This window comes from Diadema antillarum, unplaced genomic scaffold (genome assembly GCF_040938485.1).
Source record: "Diadema antillarum isolate AM-2024a unplaced genomic scaffold, OU_Dant_1.0 seq00000126_RagTag, whole genome shotgun sequence".
Lineage (NCBI taxonomy): Eukaryota > Metazoa > Echinodermata > Echinoidea > Diadematoida > Diadematidae > Diadema > Diadema antillarum.
The window spans coordinates 154,200-173,866 of NW_027271205.1; the positions used below are offsets into that span (position 1 = coordinate 154,200).

Here is a 19,667-nt window from a genome sequence, read left to right on the forward strand (position 1 = left end):
ACAAGATGAAAAAGTTGGACGATATTAAAAATGAAATACCATACACTGACCGCATCCTGAACAAGGTACATTTAAACGGGACTGCCTGAAGAATGAACAGCTACAGGGCCTAAGAGCAGGCTCCAACTATATGTACACAACTTAGAAAGAGATCTATATGTACCATAAATGAATACTCGCTACGGTGTTTATAATTCATACGCTACAAAGTTTCATAATTCTACAGCATCTAAGCTGTGCGTGTCAAGTCAACGATTAAAAAGGTGGTCTACATTATGAGTAATACCTGCGTCCTCACACCTCTTAAAAACTTGCCAAAGGTTTGGAAGATAAAAGGAGAAAGTAAGGACAAAATAAAGGAGAGTGACATAGATATGTGTCTAGTTAGAGACACAATTAAATGACCATCACAGATGGTAAAATACACTTTTGTTTGTTGCAGGGTACACATCCTACAGCACAGAAGTTGAATACATGATATGCGATATATTTCTTCTTTCATTTTCCCAATTTTTTTCTCTTTTTTTTTTCCTGGATGTTCAGGGAATAAATACAAAACTGTTTCAAGTAATCCCCAAGTTAATTTATGGCAATAAAAGGCCTGTAACTCTCAAAACTTGTCTCATCTTGTCGTCTGTTGATTTTCCAAAATCAAACCACCTTCATCACGAATAAATTTCATGAGTGTAAAACATCAAAGATCAATTGGAATCAACATTTGACAAGTTTGCTTGAAGCAGTGTTGATGTAGGCCAACAAATGTATTTCTTTAACACAATTTTCGGGAGCATTCGTGCACATCAAATCCAAATATTTGGTGTAAGCTCTCAACTTGCATACAACACATAAACCGTGAGCTCAAATAGAACCATTGCAAGAAGTAAAGATTGAGTGAAATTCTGCAAATATGGCAGGAGATCAGTGAATTGGCATCGTGTAACTTTGAGCACATTTGAATATTCATGTAAAAATTCTGTACAGCCATTCAATACCTGTCCATACAGTCTGCATTCTGGATGTGATTTGTAACCCAATGAGCTACCTAATAACACAATGTGTAACTCGACATCTCAGAAATATAAATAAATGTTACACATTCTAGTTAATCACTGGGCAAAAAATTGGGTTCATATCCAAATGGTGATTACCCAATGATTGCAATTGTTACAAAGAAGAATGCATGCAGTAAACCCTCTTTTCATGTGAAAGTTGGTAAATAGAATAAAAACATTTAGTAAAGGACAAACCAAAGACACAGAAGGCATAAAAAATAACCCCACCTTCTAGCAACAGCTGGTAGTACACGGTACTCAATTCACTTCGGTGCTGCAAAGCTCTTTGTTATAAACACTTTGACAACAACAAAATAAGGTGCAGCTATCTTACAAAGGGCCGCTCATGACCAACAAGTGTCACGACAATCTAAGAAGAAAAGCGAAGAAAAAAATTTAAAAATGAATAAAATTCTGAAAAAGTGGATAATATAGCAACAGGCTGGTTTCTACATATGTAAATTTGTACTTGGAATATCTGTACATGACCCCGAGATCTGACTGCTCCCATATAAAGGTGGCACAACGACTCCTGTGCATCTAGAAATCGTCTCTACAGGAAATGATGCTACTGTAATGATTCTGCCGATGACCTGTGTGAGCAGTGACAAAAAGGTGGTAGTGGCCCTTTCCCTGTAACACAATCCTCCGCCATCCTTCTCTACCTGCCCTGCCCTCCGCCCTTTCTCCACCCACTATGGATGTTTCCATGGTAACGCATCATTAATTTCTGATTCATCCGCAAAGGTTGATCTGCCTACTGGCCCGATATAGAAATCTCCTTTCCTCTCATCCCTGCATCTTGATTCTGACAGCATCACGTTACTCCGGGAGCCAAACTCCTCCTCCAATCAATCATCACTCTTTCTCTCACTACAAAGCCCATCTTTTGGGGATACTGGGGGCGATCAAAGCATCCTCAAAATAAGACTCAAAGTTTGTTTACATTCCATTCATCCAAGCCGTTGCACAGAGAGTCATGTTTGAGACTGCACATGAAAATTGTGGAAAATATGCCATGACATTTTCTGTCAATCAAAATCCAGTTCATACTTTTACAGCTGATTTGTGTAGGTCATAAGCGATAACTTTTCATGCAACACTACCCTCTGAAATCATCAATGGCAGAGAGCTTCAGGGGTCACTAAGCAGATGCAACCACAGGTTCCTGACAGCAATCACGTTTGGCACATCTCTGCAACACACCAGTTGCATAATCAGAAGAGATTGGTCACAACCACAGGATATCAATGCATTTTCTCCATACCCATGATCTTTGCTTGGCTGATAGCTAGAGTCCAGGCCAGATGTTTGCTTCTCATTTCTGCGATGAATTGCACCGCCTGATAATCCAACAGGGATCGGCTCATCAACTGGGCCTTTTGTGACAAGCATGGTCATCCTAAATAGCACTCGTTACACACACTCGCACGCACACACACACACACACACACACACAAACACACACACCTACACACACACACACACACATGCAGACATATACAGACACACACAAATGGATGATCAATACGTCATAACACACTACCATCATACCCCTCCTCCTTGCTCACCCCTCTGCCTGAACTCCTCTTTCATTCTCAAAGGAACTCTCCTAAAGCCAAATCTGCATGTTGTTGTTTTTCTATCATGGTATCTGTACATCTATCTAGTAATGCCATCCAACCTTCTCTCCATCCAACCTTTCCTCCATCCAACCTTCTTTCCATCCAATCTTCCCTTTCCCCCTTCCCTCCCTCCCGCGAGCTCTACATGAATTAGTTCATTTGTGTCCCGTATTTGGTGTGCTGCTGCTGCTGCCCCCGCCCCCCGCCGTACATCCCCCCGCCCAGCTGATCTACCATCATGTGGCTGCGGCCGCCGCCCGTGCCGTGCCGGGCCTGGGACATGTGCGGCTGACTGGCACCCGTCTGCTGCTGGTGGTGCTGGGGCTGGCCCGGCTGGTTGCTGCCGGCCTGGTGGTACTGATTGGAGGTGGTAGAGGAGGAGTTGCCGAAGCATAGCGACGTCATGGCCTGGCCCACGGAGGAAGGGATGGGGACGGTGTACTGGCGCTGCGTGAGGCCCCCCGGGAGCACAGTACTGTGGGCGATGGGATCTGTGTTGGCTGTGAGGGTGGGATAAAAGGCTAACATGTCACTGCAAGTTTTGTTCTCAGATGAATATTCATAAATTGCAGAGTTCATGAAGGTGGTCACATCAACACCTTTCACACGAGATATGCCTAGCATGATGTTGCAATGATAGCTATCCTGTACCAAAAAAACAAAAACAAAAGTACAACCATCATTTACGTTTTGAACAACTTCTGTGCAACTTTTTTTTTTCTCATCAAAGAGAAAAGATGTTGGTTTACAAGCAAATGTGAAGATGAAATTCTACAATGCATACTCAACTTTTGGCCCTATTGCACAGAACAAAATAATAGTTTATATAATTACAAATATTTATATCGCGTCTACAGCAAATATCTTCCTGGCTTTTACTTTTATATTGTTATTTCTACCCGTCGTAAGTATACATTATTTCCACATTCTTTTTTTTTTTAAAATGGGCTATCCACTTTTGACCACTACTCACCAATAGGTACTAGATTGGACTGGACAACCCCCGTGTTGAGGATCTGACCGTTGCTGTAGCCATTGCCCAGCGTGGAGGTGCCAGTGGTGTCCATGCCATTGGTGGCCCCGCCCAGCTGGTTCCAGTAGCTCTCGGAGGGCGAGGCGGTGTGGCTGCCGGCCGGTACCATCACCTGCTGACCGGTGTAGTGGAAGAGGGGGTTCTTGAGGTCCAGCCGGTTGGTGGACTTCACCCCCGAGCTGGGCGACTCCAGCTCCAGGTCTATGTCATAGCTCTGCCTGTAGGGGTCAAGGAAAGGTCAGGAAATTATGACCGTGTCTGGTCAAGCGCTCAGCTCTCATTTACTGTACTAGCACTAGCAACTGTTGTTAATAAACTCTTCAGTAATGGCAAAATGTATATTGTTGCATGTACTACTTGCAAATATAATCACAACTTGCAATTTTCACTGGTTGCAGCTACGATGGTGACACTTTCCTTGTTGCCATGGTAACTGACGATAGATGTCTTTCTATATTGGGATAAGGTTCTTTGTTTCCCTCCCACTAATACGTACAGCTGTATGCCTCACTGCTGAAGCAAATTGACTAGTACAGCCCACGGAGGTCTGCATTTGCAAAAAATAACCTCGTGACGCCCAAAAGCCACTAACAACAACAAAAAAAGCATAACACTAGCGGGCAGGGGTCTGAGTTGTCTATTAATTCTCATTTTCAGGGTAGCCTTTGATTACTTCTTCAGTGTACTGTGCTTACGACTGGAGTTTTCTCACAGGCAGACTTACAAATCACCTTCGTAACCAACAACAACAAAAATATTTGCCTCTTCACAGAGAAGAATGGGTGCCCTAAAACATACAAACAAAGTGGCGTTGATTGATCCCGGTGGATCATATTGGGCCACACATGATGTGATGTTTGGTATTTGCTCTCATGTGAGTAATTAAGGGTTACTCACGATACATTGAATGCCTGAACTCATACACACACACTTACACATACTTCTCATGAAAAAAACAGCTGTAAAAGGCAAGCTCTTTATTAAAATCAGATTAATAACACTATGGGTACATCTATGACTTTTTAGCACAAAGAAAGCTGCTGCCTTTCAAGACATAGGGTTCTTCTGTACATGCCATATATTTTGCGAGCTATCCATGAAATCCAAGAAGCAAAATTATTAACACTGATCTGGACAAGAACGTGACGTGCACACATACATTTCCCCATTCATTTCTGTACTCCACAATCACAAATTTAAGAACTCCTATAACTGTCAGGAAGTTCTGATTCATGAAAAATTAGATCCATTAAAAATATGGCCCATACGGTATTTAGCCCTTAAATTAAACTTACAGTCTAGGCCAATCTGACTATGTTGACATAATTTGCATTGAAACCACAAACTAACATGTCATTTTATGAAGACACTGTCATAAACCTTGAATAAAAACTGATAGTCGTACAATATGGCATTTGCCCCACCGTTGTCCCCATGGAGATACTTTACCTTGCATTGGCAATGAGTATGACCTTTCCTGTTAACCTCTGACCCTTTGTGACATATATGGGTGACCTCAGCAGACACCGTACCTGCAAAGTCAGTCACAAAAATCATGGGTTTAAAATCAAGGTACATACATTGATAAAAAAGGTCATGCAAAGAATGCAACAATTAATCTACACCTTACATCCAACACATACATGGTAGTTATCCATCAATTACATATAAAAAGAAATGTATGTAAATGTCGATAATTACATCTGGGTCTTTTTTTTAGTTTTGATTTCCGTAGTGGCAATATTCCTTGATGACATGACGAGCACTACATCAAACTGACTTCAGAAAGAGGTCTCAGTTCTCCTTCATGCATAGTAACAGTGCACAGTACCTCAGTTTGAAAAAGAAAACATGTTGTGAAATTAAGCAGCCACTTTGACAATCAATGGAAAGTATATGAATTTTCTGGCAGCTCAAAGGGACTTGCACATGTACAGTGAGAGAAAATGTACCCGTAAAGACATGCCTGGAATGGTTTAGAAGAATCAGTAAGTACGATGACAGAAATTCCCACTCTCATCATATGTTGTATTAGTCCCTAGTCAAAGCAACTCATAGCATTGAATATGTGGTACTCTACAATGCATGCCGCGACGCAACCTATATACATTTCTGACTAATATGCTTCAAATATATAAGTACATGAGCTCACTGGAGTAGCAGATGAACGCTTACGAGGTACTCTACAATCTATGTGTGCTTAAATGAAGGTCCCGTGAGTTAGAGTCATGACTTAAGCACGTAGAAGATCCTATTTCATTCATTCATCACAAAGAGCAGGGTGCTATGCCAGTGAAGTGGTCCAACTACATACCCAGGACGGGGAGAAGTAGGAGGAGGAGGAGGAGGAGGAGGGGGAGACGGAGGAGGGGGAGGAAGGGGAGGAGGAGGAGGAGAAGGAGGAGGGAGGAGGAGAAGAAGGAGGAGGGAGGAGAAGGAGGAGGAGGAGAAGGGTGAGAAGGAGGAAGAGGGGAAGAGGAGGAGGAGAAGGAGGAGAAGGGGGAGAGAGGAGGAGGAGGAGGAGGAGGAGAAGGAGGAGGAGAAGGAGGAGGGGGGAGGAGGAGGAGGAGGAGGAGAAGGAGGAGGAGGAGGAGGAGGAGGAGGAGGAGGAGGAGGAAGAGGAGGAGGAGAAGGAAGAGGGAGGGGGAGGAGGATGAGGAGGAGGAAGAAGAGGAGGAGAAGGAGGAGGAGGAGGAGGAGGAGGAGGAAGAGGAGGAGGAGAAGGAAGAGGGAGGGGGAGGAGGACGAGGAGGAGGAAGAAGAGGAGGAGGAGAAGGAGGAGGAAGAGGAGAAGGAGGAGGAGGAGAAGGAGGAGGGAGAAGGAGGAGGGGGAGGAAAAAGAGGAGGGGGAGAAGGAGGAGAAGGAGGAGAGAAGAGGAGGAGGGGGAGGAGGATGAAGAAGAGGAGGAGGAGAAGGAGGAGGGAGGAGGAGGAGGGTAAGGAGGAGGAAGAAGAGGAGGAGGAGAAGGAGGAGGGGAGAGGAGGAGGAGGAGAAGGAGGGAGGAGGGAGGAGAAGGAGGAGGTGGAGGAAGAAGGAAGAGGAAGAAGAGGAGGAGGAGAAGGAGGGAGGAGGAGGAGGGTGAGGAGGAGGAGGGGGAGGAGAGAAGAAGAGGAGGGGGAGGAAGAGGATGAAGAAGAGGAGGAGGAGAAGGAGGAGGGGGAGGAGGATGGAGAAGAGGAGGAGGAGAAGGAGGAGGGGGAGGAGGAGGAGGAGGAGGGGGAGGAGGAGGAGGAGGAGGGAGGAGAAGGAGGAGGAGGTGGAGGAGAAGGAGGAGGGAGGAGGGAGGAGGGAGGAGAAGGAGGAGGTGGAGGAGAAGGGGGAGAAGGGGGAGAAGGAGGAGGAGGAGGAGGAGAAGGAGGAGGAGGAGAAGGAGGAGGAGGGATGAGGGAGGAGAAGGAGGAGGTGGAGGAGAAGGGGAGAAGGAGGAGGAGGAGGAGAAGGAAGAGGAGGAAGAAGTGGAGGAGGAGGAGGAGTGTGTGTGCTTACCTGATACCAGTGTGTAAGAGGTTCAGTGGGTGCTGTAGAGAGCCATACAGATTGTCTGCAGGAGTGAAGACAGACACACAATGCCATGAATAAATGAAGAGTTTGAATACTAAAACTGATAAACAGTATTTCTATTTTTTTTACAGCAAGGTCATCATCAAGCAGAGAAAAATAAAATCTTCTCAGCGATAATGCACACATTTCATAAGAAGACATATTTTTGAAGATATTATTAGAATTATCACATACTTCTTATTTTTTTTTTTTTTTTTTTTAGCAGACTGAATATAAAATATCTCAAATTGCTAAAACCAATATCTCTGTTTTTGCACTCAAACTCTCCAAATGCAGGTATATGTGAACATTTATGTTTTATCTCTGACCTCTCTTATCTCACAAGCAGATTTCATCTCAGCAACCAAAATGTACAGACAATTGGGAACTACGAGAATGCCGCTTAGAATATTAGCATGCTTGAATATAAAGTTTTCACACATTCTGAGTATTTGGGTGAGTAAAATTGAAATGAAACCATAACACTCTTTCTGAAGACAATGTAAATTAAAAAGGACTTATAAGGGAAGAGCTATGTACAGGAAATTTTCATCTACAAAAAGTGTATCAGTTTTTAAAATGTTAAAGTTTGGTCTTGAGACACATCTGCTTTCAAGGCATCACTCTAGAAATGCAAAAGATTTAAAAGAAACAGGAGATTGAATAAAAGTGAAATCTCATCGCCTGCCCCCATCCTCCAAGGTACTCACAATGACCCGTGGAAGGCAACATCGAACCAGAAGGCCAGACCGTGCACCGCTCCAGACTGATGCGTCTTGAATTGTAAGGGAATCTCGATCCGGTGAAGGTCACTTTCACTGACGGTCAAGAAGTCCACTGTGTACTTGAAGGACCTCGCCAGGCAGATCTTGATATCAAAGGTATCCTACACAGAGAAAAGGAACAAGATGAATACAGCATGGACATTCACAATCCCTTTTTTCACATAGTAGCTATGATTTTACCCCACTTCCCAACTTCAGAGGTTTTAATTTTTGGCATGGTGAGAGCAAAAAAGGAAAATGGGCTAGATTTCTCTGTGCACTGACAAAATTTGGTGCAACCTAGATGGCATGAACAACATACAGTCAAATCTATCCTAGCGGCCATCTGCCTTATGCGATCACAAGATAACCCCCTCCCCACGGAGAAAATTGCTTGTTAGAGTTCCTGCTCATGGTAAGCACTTGACGAACGCTGCCATCATCACAGAATTTCGGTGAAAAATGGCCGCCAATATGTCTGTAAAGGCCAATTTTTCTGCTTCCCCAGAGTGGCTGCTACAGACAGGTTTGCTTGCATGTATTCACGGTAGATTGACAAGCATATCATACAGACCTTATCAATGACTCTTGTTATGCCTGACAAATACCCTTTCAAATGCACTGTCTAGCAGTGTGTCCACTTTGAGAAATCCAAGTTGCATGGTTCTACATGCTGTCAAAGAGAGTCTCTGATATTGTGTAAATATGAGGCTATAGAAATGGAGGCTGATATTATCAGTAAATGCTTCTAACATGTGAAAATCGGTGTGAAACCAAATTTACCAAAGTCACTATTTCCATAGACAATAAATGATAAGACTTTCAATTAAATAACAGTTTATTAGCTTGGTGATATTTGATAATAATTCTCTTGATAGTGACGTCAAAACTTAGCATGCTGGAGTATTTTTCATGCATTTGAACATCATCATATAGCTCAGTCACCAAAGTTCAACAATTTCTCATTTTGAACCATCACTATGTTAAAAGGGCGTTTTTTAATTTTTGTGGTATCAAAAGTTGTGAAAAAAAATATCATGACATAATTCTTTAAACATATCCTATAACCTATGATTTCCCATTTTTTTCTAGCTGCTGCCTAGCTCAGTTGACTTCAGGGTGACTAGAAATTGTAAACAAAAAAAGAAAAAAGAAATGAGCACTTCTTCACATATTGCCATATCTAATATATGAATTCTTTTTCAAAGTAGGAACATAGAGACTGTTCCTACTTTGCAGAAATATTGAGTGGATATCTTGGAGTGAAGCTGGACAGTGCTACATTTCTCACCACAATGGGTTGCCTGAGGAATTCTTGCAGTGCTGTCTCTCTTAGGCACGTGAGGTCCACACCATGAAATGACTGCTGGTACCTGAAGAGACAAACAGACAGGAACACCACACACTTTCAAACTGAATGTCCAACTCAGTTGAACAAACAAGGCAAGGGGTATTTTGGATGTGAACATTCCACTCAAGGAACATGACAATCTTCTGTAATAATTTCTATACTACATGGCCATCAAAGTCACAGCAAAACTGCACAACATCCAGTGTTTTCAAGTACAACGTTGATATCACCCACATCATACAATATCTGCTAACCCTAGAATTCAGCAAAATAAAGTAGGAATAACTGGGAGAAAATAATGCAAAAATAGGAATTTTCACCCTTCCCCCATACAATGTACATCACTGTATGCAGGTGTTGACAAAAATAGGAACACATGGTTCGATGAAGCTTATTTTTTCCTAAGAAACAGGAATATTTCTATTAAATGAGAACAGTTGGCAGGTATGTGCTGCACTATAAAGATACTTCTCTCACAATGTCAATAAAGCATGGTAAAACACAAGTGTCTCGCTTATTGCAACTGTCACATTTTATCACGACTAAGAGTTGAAGGAAGTAAACAGAAATGCAGTGAAAAGGCTTGGTGTAGACTAAGGCAGTCATTGAATATCACAATACAGTTAAACTCGCATAAGTCGATCTTCTCGGGACTGAGCAAAACACATCGACTTAGGCGAGTTTCGACTTGTGCGTAAGTCGAAAAAATCGACTTAACAACAGTCACACCACATGTACATTCGTACATGTATGTTGTCTACTCTGGAGCCGAGAGTTGGAGAGGTGTGCCGCAGCACGGGTTGCCCGGCAGGGCCGCGGCTAACTTTGCATGGACAGTGCATTAGCATTGGCACAGGTCCGATTACTTTACACCCTTGTTAAACCTTGGGGAAGTGAATATGAACGATATTTGAGCAGTGATTGATTCCAGTTTACCATACCGTGGCTTGAAATGCGTGTAGAGGTGTACTTCTGATTTACCCGTGCCCGTAACTTTCCCCCTACTTTCCGCTTTGAAAACTCAGCAGCTTCATCCATCCACTGCACAGCGCAGACTGCAAACATACACAGACTATACACAGCCCAGTCGCTGTACGCACAACTATATGCACACTTTGGCACAGCCCAGTCGCTGTACGTACGTACGTAGCGCTAGCGCGACAGGGCTGTACCAGCGGACCTCCAAACACGAAGAGAGTTCAACAATCGCATGCGATCGCTTTGAATTTTGATACTGTAGATCATTTTTTTTGTCACCTGTCTGGTTGGGATAGTTCTTATGTAAACAAAAACTGGCGTCTCCTGATTTTGACAGTGATTTATTGCACAATAAAATCTTATTCGACTTAGGCACAGTGAATTTAATGGTTTTTCCGTGAAAGTGTTCTTGGAATTTCATCGACTTAGGCGAGTATTCGACTTATAAAATTCGACTTGTGAGTGAATTATTACACGTAAGTCAATGGGGAAAAATCGGGACTTTTTAAAATCATCGACTTGCGCGATTATTCGACATATGCGATGTCGACTTAGGCGAGTTTAACTGTATATCATGTTGTGTGTGGCAAAACAAAGACCAGTGAAATTCGAAAACTGTACAAGCATATCCATATCAACTCTGGGTACCCTCATTGGTCTGATATTACAGTTTTTCATATCCTCCTTTCGGGAGTTTTATTTCAATTTCCATCGGAGTTGGAAAAGTCTTTACAATCAAAAGATTAATTTCCTCGAAAGTGAGAAAGGAAGTAACAACATGATAGCAACCCTCTGATTTGTATTCCTGGAAGAAAAAATTGTTTTGACATGTAGTCTGCTTCTTCTGTCTGGAACTCCTTGCCTGTGAAACTTGAGAATGGAGACCATATTCCCTCTTTTCAAGAAAGAACTTCAAACCTCTTTGTTCCAGTCACTCTCGTGTGTTTCTTTCAACCATGGCTCTTTCCAAAGGAGGAAATGAACAAAAGAGATCTCACCTTTCTGCTCCAGGAGTGTCACTGTGTGACGGACATGGCGCATTAAAAGACTCCATCATTATAATTATCATTATCATTGTTGATGTTGTTATTATTATTATTATTATCATCATCATCATCATTATTATTATTATTATTATCATTATTATTATCATTACTATTATTATTATTATTATTATCATTTTCATTTTCATTTTCATTACATAGATTGTTATAAGAATGGTCATTTGTGAGCTGATAATGAGGGAGAAATATTCCTGGCTGAATTACATTGCTGCTCTCCACAAGATAATACAAAACTAGGAGCACTCAGAGAGCACAAACCTTTGCTGAGGCCATAGAGTCGCTAGCACTACCACCAGAAAACTGAGTGCGCATCCTTTCAAAATACATCCGGTAATGGGGTTTATGATTCAGATCACAACCAAAAGCTAATCAGCTTCTTTTTACCTCAATGAACCTATCCTGAAAATTTCACAGAAATCCTGTCATAACTTTTTGAGTAATATCGAAACAGACAAACACATAAACAAACAAAGAAACTAGAAGTACTAGGAAAAAGCAAACCTCTGCCAAGATCAGAGTCATTGACCCTATACGACTGCGAATGCATCCTTTAGTAAAATCCTGGTTCGGTATCATAATTTGGATCACCACCAAAAACTAACCACTTCTTACTTTTATCCCAAAAGACTTATCCTGATATTTTTTTCGAAACCCGTTCTCAACTTTTCAAGTTATATTATTGACAGAAACAAAAGAAAGAATAAAAAAAAGATATCCTCCTTGGCAGATTTTTAGTGTCTCCTACCTCCTTGGCATGGCAGGGTCATGAGTCAGTATCACGGTACTCATCAATATCAAAGTATCATACAACTGACAACTTTTGTTTGTTGAATTTGCCCAATTTTGGTTGGCTGGGCATTTTAAGGCATTCAGTATCTGGTTTGAATACCAAACTGTCTTACAGTGTGGTCACAGATTTGAATAAAAAAACCACCTCCCCTTACCAGAAGTTGGCTTTCGTGAACTGTTCCATGTAGAGAGCATCGTCACTGAAAGGTGCTATGTGGACATCACCCTGGGTAGGGAACATCTTGCCTACAAGAGACATGAGAAACAGTAAATATCAAAATGCCAGCTTGCAGATTTCTTTGCCAGAACACTGTTGACATACAATGTATGAGTAACTGCAAGAACTTTGCATGAATGTGACGAATCTCACCCTCAATGTCATGAGAAATTTGCTATCAGTGTATAGAGAGCTGTGCACTCATCCATCTATCAAATCAGTTATAATGCTGAATCTTACTCACATCACTAATGGTATTAGTATCTTTAACCATGCTAGAACTGCCATGAATATACAAGTCCTTGTTTTGTGAGGAGCTCTACATTCACAAAAAACAACAACAAACAAACAAAATTTGTGGCCAGTTACCAAGGATGAAGTAGTGAAAGAAGACATCACTGGAAAATAAAGTGTAGAGAATGGCGTAACAGTGTCAGAACAGATAAGCGCCATCCCAAGAAAAAGGAAAAGCTGCCATGACTTGATAACGGAAGGACAACAATAAAGACATTGCTTCCCTGATGTGGAGGATAGCGATATCAATATGATCATATTGAATATGATCTTGAAATTTCAGATAGAGATGATTACAACAAATCACATTTGGGATTATTGAATTACATGAATGGAGATGTTGATGCCTAGGACCATACCTAGTGATGATAAGGCTGCTGATGCCACAATGACAGCTGCATGACGGTTGTATCAGTATCACAATAACAGATGTATCAGTATCAATAAATGGTGATGATACATCTGCAGATAATGGGAATGAATACCCTCACTATACTCAAATCATCCTCCAGTTCTGGCTTATGAAGGGAAGGGGGGGGGGGGGAGCGAGGGAAGCGGGGGAAGCAGGGGGTGCACTCACCTCCCGGTTTGAGCCACTTCTTGGCATGGAGGTAGCTCTCCAGCATCCGCTCGTTGAACAGCATGTACCCCATGGGCTCCGAGACTATCAGGTCCACCTGCTCGGGTACCGACACCTCTTCAACCTTCCCCGGGATCACAAAGACGCGGTTAGCAAGATTGTTGGCTTTGACGAGTTGCTGTGGAGGATTCAAAAAGGGATGAGCGGCATGGGTGAGCGATTAAGGTTTGAACGAAAGAAGGAGTGACACAGTGAACGTGGCAACTCTGTTCACAGTTCATACAGGCTTACAGTTTGTTGATTATAAAGTGCATACTCCACTAAACGTAAAGGGCAGAGTAACATTAGATGAAAATATGCATTGCGGGAGGAAATTTGGAATGCTTTTTCTTGCACATTGGAAGTGCAGTGCATTGATACACTGTTTTGAGGTGTCCACTGTAACTCCATCAAATAGAGAGAAAATTGTTAATGGACGTTCAGCTATGAGGGCACAGTGACGTACACCTCCTTGATGCAAGTCATATGACGTTGTCACGTGATCTGCAACTGCACATTTCAATCTCCAGTCAGTCTGTGAGTTCCCAAATAACTCGACAGCTGGTTGATGCACTGGGAAGAAAGCATTTCCACTCCTGTGAGAAAGAGAGAGTATTTACTGTGACAACAAAAATATGAATTCATCTCATTTCTTCTTCTTTTTTTTTTTCAAATTTGTGAGAATGCAATATAAATTCTTGGGGCGTAGGCAAGGGAAGAAGACAACATTGCTGGTGTGACCTGCAGAGAGAAGAGATCTGGAATAATGAACAGATTCAAAACATTTCCATAGGAAAGCAGCCTTGAACATTTGTTTGATGCATACAGTGATAAAATTAACGTAAAGATAATCCAAAGAATAGTGTTACAGTATCAGCTTTGCTGACATTGCACATGCATGCATTCTATTGTAACTCTGCATGTAGAACAAATTTTTGGACAGTTGCAAGTTCTTCAAAAATTAGCAGTCAAGGGCACAGTCAGTGACCAGCAATGCTCGCGCCAGGCCCCTTGCCTACACAGTACTTACTGACCGGCCACGTTCATCTCAACACCACCGCTTCGCACGGTGACAGGCGCTTGTGGCGAGGTGTTTAGGCTAGAGGGGGAAAACACCCAGCGCTGAGGTATTGGAGGGCTAGGTTGAGGTGAATGTTACACAACACATTGATAGAACTCAGTGAGCAGTAGTAGTGTGTCATCGCTTTATCGCCACGGTGACGTGCTGCACTAACCAATCACAGGATGGGTTTCTCACTCTAAGAGAGAAACCAAAGAAAGAACAACAAACAAAGAAAACAAGGATTTAGTGTGGATGAATGGACAATGGGGGGAGAGTGCGAGAGAAAAGAAAAACCATTAGCCCAAAGAAGATGCAACGGCGTAGGTTGGACGAATCTGAAAAGGAAACGACAGATAAAAAATATCAGTATAAAGAAACAAAACAAATCTGGGTTAGTGTTAGTTACAGAAACCATTGCAAATAGAATGCAGGTTGCAAAAGTAGCGACGTAAATATACATCAGCTGCTGCAGAACTTGTCTTAGAGAAAGTCTTTTTTCTTTCCTTCCCCTTGTTTTTTGCGTGCATATTTTAATATCTCAGAAATGAAGACTTACGAATGTAGTAGCAGTAGCATTGTGCAGACCACTTTGCATGGGAGGTAAGAAATAATGAAATCTATGTATGGCTGCATTATATGTTTATGGGCTGCTACATGCACTCAACATCTTCACTTTGTTTCATGGGAAGATGCAGTTTGTAGAATATATACCAAACATACTTGCACAGCAAGCCCACATTCTTGTACATGTCCAAATCAAAACACTTGACAGAGTCTGTATTTTCCATTGCCAAGAATCCCTTCAAATCAAACTTAAATTATCTTTTTAAATAACTTGTATAATATTCAACAAACTGCAAATCTTTTAAAGAAAGAGATAGGATTAGCATATCTCCCTCTGATAACACTGCACTCATATTCTCTCACGCACTGCAATTGAGATCGGGGTTCCGTTTCATAAAAAATTGTTATGACAGCAACTCTTGCTAGAATGGCAATTGTCAGGGCAATGACAGGAATCCAGCTTCCTGATTGGCTGTTGCTATGGGAAGTTGCTATTCTAGCAAAAAGTTGCCACCCTAACATCTTTTATGAAATGGGGCCCTGGTGAATTGAATTACCTTTTCTTGATAGTGAGATCCCTAGTATACTATGTTCTGTGACTGTAATCATATGAATACCTAGTAGTGTGCATCTCTGACAATCTGGTGAGTTATCGCAAAACTCTCTATACTGGATCCCAATGAGCGATTAAACCGATTAGTTGCACATTGTGCACTCATTATTGAATTTCTGTGGGTGAAAGCAGCTTCCACATCAACAACAACACAAGACACTCGAGGTCAACAAGTGAAACAGCACAAACAATTCCTGGACATACCCATGATGAGGTCAGTTGTGTGTAGAGGTTACATGACTAGTCTTGCATTGAGGCTACATGTCTAGTCTTGCATTCAGACTCAGACTCACCTTGGCTTGCTCTGCTATTGAGCTCGCCTCGATGGCGTAGACTTTGCGCGCCCCTGCTTGGATGGCAAAGAACGACAAGATTCCCGAGCCAGCACCGATGTCTAGTACGACCTGCAACACAGTGAGATGGATGCATATTTTTTAAAACCATCAATATCTTACAGTAAGACTAGAACACGAGGGATATCGTATTGGTATAAACATATGTTTCAATACATTGATAACGGCACTGCTTGTGACTTTTATCACTAACCCCCCCCCCCCCACACACACACACACACATTCATACGTGCAGTGTGATGAAATCACAGACTTACACTGGTTTCCAATCAAGATCCAAAATCAAGCAATTAATCCATAAGTTCAACAAAGAGTGCTCATCAGCAATGCACATGTGGGACTTCATGTAAACCAGACATCTTTTGGATAACCTATGGCAGATGGCATAGGTTATCCAAAAGATTTTTTTTACCAACTTCTTAGTATGGGGAAACCTTGCAATGAAACAAATGTCCCAAGGGCAAAATGTTAAAATTGCACAAGTAAGGTGTTTCTTTAAAATGTGCGTGCCTTGACCTGCACTTTGTACCCCCCCCCCCCCAATCCCTCAACAACAACAAAAAAGAAAAAAAAAAGAAGAAAATTTGCAAATTAGGATGTGTTCTCCCTTGGCACCCTTCAAGCTCATTTCTGCTTTTTACAAGCAGACTTGGAGACATCTGCGAACTCGAGTGCCTGTGTCCTACGTACCACTAGCCATAAGGACTTTGAGCCAAAGCCACAGAAAAAAATGTCTAGGAAAGATGAAAAATGGAATTCTGCACACAGTCTCTAAAAGCGAGCCTTATATCTGCAACATAAATGCTATGGACGATGCTATTAGGCTAAAAATGGTGTTTTGGACATGCGCTAGGCAGCCGTTTTTATTGTTCAACCTGGGAGGCTGCATCGTCTTGCTGTTAGCATTGCAGATTTAAAGCTCACTAATAACATCTCACTGAAGTAAAAACTATTACATGGACTCCTTGAGCTACAACTATAAATGTGCATTATTGTCATCGTATGTGCATTATCTTCATCATCATCATTACCATCACCATCATCACTGCAATCATCATCATCATTGTTATCACTGTTATCAATATCATCTATTTATCAATTCATCAATCTATTCAGTAATTCTGTTTTGACGAATTTCAAACGTAAGTGTCAAAATGGAACAATAGTATATCAGTGACAGTTCTATGACATTTGTTCCAGTGACAATAAAAAAATCTGCACGCTAGGCCAAACATAAAACCTACCTAACCACAAACATAACCCTAACCCTAACCCCAACCCTAACCCTATCCTCACATCAAACTAATTAAAACCCTTATCACAGGAACCCTAACCCTAATCCTCACATCAAACTAAACCTAAACCCCTGTCACAACTCTAACCCTAAGTCCTCAGAAAAATAAGACCACAGCAATTGTCACAGAAGCAAAAGTCATATCACTATCAATGACAAGTCATTGATAGCTTGGGGTGCTTCATTTCAATTGTGAATCAAAACTTGACTTCTTAGACATGGAATGGCAACATCAACTTTATATTTCTTCCATTCACATAACAGCAAGTGTGGGATGCATCAACTATCTCGGTGACCACATTGTCTGCTAAAGGAGAAAACTGATTGAAAACGGAATTTTTCTTTTTTCAGCTGACACAAAAATGCATGTAAAGGTCTGAGGGGGGTCAGACATCAGAAAAACTAAACCAAACTTGGAGCACAAAAATTATTGCTGAAAAATCATTGTATCTCACTGATACTCCAGAAGTCAGTTTGACAAACACATACACCACATACTTTTTCCATATTCTTCATTCAAATTTTGCTCGATATCAAAATCACACACACACATACAGCATGTATGCACACAAACAAACACACAAGCCAATACATTACATGACGATTCACAGCATTTGTATGATGCCATACATCTGTTTAAAAAGCATTCACAGGCGCTATATATTACAGATGTACACTAGCAAGGCTCGACACTAACTTTTTCTTTTGGTGGCCCGACAATGAAATTTGGTCGCCGTTTTGGCCCAATTGGGATTGTGATGTAGCAAGCATACTATCAATCACATACATCTGCAGGTCAGCTCCTCGCAAATAATCGCAACCTATGAGTTTCAACTTTTTTTTTTTTTTTACAGTGAGAATGACAAATCATGAAGATGCAATCCCGATCACGACCGAATTTTGATAGCAATTTTTGCAACAAGAATTGCACTACACGTATATCAGACATACAGTACCTTGTCCTTGAAGTCTTCATGATTTGTTAACATAGCCTTCTGGTAGGTTGACGTGCGTATGTAGTCCTGCATCATGTTCTGCTGCTGAGACAGGTAGCCGTAGAACTGAATTTTGAAGAAAAACAAAATTGGGGTAGGAACAATGAGAACCAAATCATGTAAGAATGCTAAATACTATTGTTCTTTCTCGCTCTCGCTGTGATTTTTCTCTAACGTTTGTGTGTCTGTGTGAGTGTGTGTGTGTCTGTGTGTCTGTCTGTCTCTTCCTCAGTTAAGTCCTCAAAAGACTGAGATCATGACTTGCTGCATTCTTCAGGGATGTGAGATCCTGAATACAGCATGAAGGAATAGCTGCAGACGAGCTCTTTAAGTTACCGCGAGTGTTTCTCGGGAATACGCTAGTCAGTGTATCAATCACAATGCATGAAATACTTTGGGTTACCAATTACACACAAGAACCGAAGAACTGTTGTGAAGTACAGAGACACACTAAATCAATACTGTCAATGTTTCTAGATTCCAGTGACTGCATTTTATTTGCAACTTAGTTAGTACATCTTAATCTTAAAACTATCAGTAGAAACTAAATTCAAGATTAGAGTGATACTGATATATGACATGACCAAAGTAAACAAATATACATATTTCACCTCCCACCCTTGATTTCTTGTTGATTTCATTCACATCATCAAATGGTGCATTAAATATCCTTTTATTTGGTAAACTGCAATGAACTAATGACACAAGCAGTATGGTAAGAGGTAAGAATGTAATCAAATCACACCATTCTTTGAAAAAAAAATCATCATTCACTCTTAGTTTTTAGTGTAATTACTTTTGCTTTTGTGACTCAAATATAAATACCTGAAATGAGTGAATGAATTGCACTTCAATTACTTAAATGAAAATCTCTCCCCCGCCCCACTCTCTCCCTTACATTGTACTGATAACCAATCCCAACGTATGTACACATGTATACACATGTACACAAACTCACAAATACTCATACAATGTGAACAGAGAATGGTGGCTAGCCACTCTTGAAGTAGTGAAAAGGGAAGCGCCCTACCTGAAAATACTGTACAGCTGATGCATCGTCTGTTCGCTCAGAGAATACCGACTTCTTTCCTGCCTGTTTCTGATTGAACCTTGCTCCTTCCAAAATCTTCTCAAATCTTGTGACCTCTGCATATGGTGAGAAAACAAAATCAAATTTTCGTTCAAAACGACATAAATTCCAGCAAATAAATGCTGCAACATGCTCCCTTGCTGTTTACAACACCATTCCTTGAAAGACATTTCCATCAAAACTCTATACATGATATGCCATATATATCAATACTACAAGTATAATCCTTTTACATCAGACACACCAAAATAAGTAGAATCTAAGTAAATCCCAAGAAATTATAAAAGAAAAAAATCAGAGCGTGACCTTTGCAGCTTACAAAACAAATTATACATCTCTGTGTGCATAATTTGTATTGTCACTGTTAA

At 41.3% G+C, this 19,667-nt stretch overlaps 1 protein-coding gene across 1 annotated transcript in view; it reads right to left on the reverse strand.

Annotated features, from left to right (window-relative positions):
- Window positions 1-2,827: 2,827 nt before the first annotated feature.
- LOC139727321 (histone-arginine methyltransferase CARMER-like) overlaps window positions 2,828-19,667 on the reverse strand; it is a 58,054-nt gene continuing 41,214 nt past the window's right edge. The window contains exons 3-13 of the mRNA XM_071638275.1: window positions 19,240-19,355; window positions 18,171-18,275; window positions 15,861-15,971; window positions 13,289-13,466; window positions 12,353-12,443; window positions 9,307-9,388; window positions 7,962-8,137; window positions 7,198-7,252; window positions 5,160-5,242; window positions 3,651-3,928; window positions 2,828-3,177 (exon numbers count right to left, since the gene is read on the reverse strand). Coding sequence (XP_071494376.1) covers window positions 2,828-3,177; window positions 3,651-3,928; window positions 5,160-5,242; window positions 7,198-7,252; window positions 7,962-8,137; window positions 9,307-9,388; window positions 12,353-12,443; window positions 13,289-13,466; window positions 15,861-15,971; window positions 18,171-18,275; window positions 19,240-19,355 — 1,625 coding nt within the window. The remainder of the gene's footprint in view (window positions 3,178-3,650; window positions 3,929-5,159; window positions 5,243-7,197; window positions 7,253-7,961; window positions 8,138-9,306; window positions 9,389-12,352; window positions 12,444-13,288; window positions 13,467-15,860; window positions 15,972-18,170; window positions 18,276-19,239; window positions 19,356-19,667) is intronic.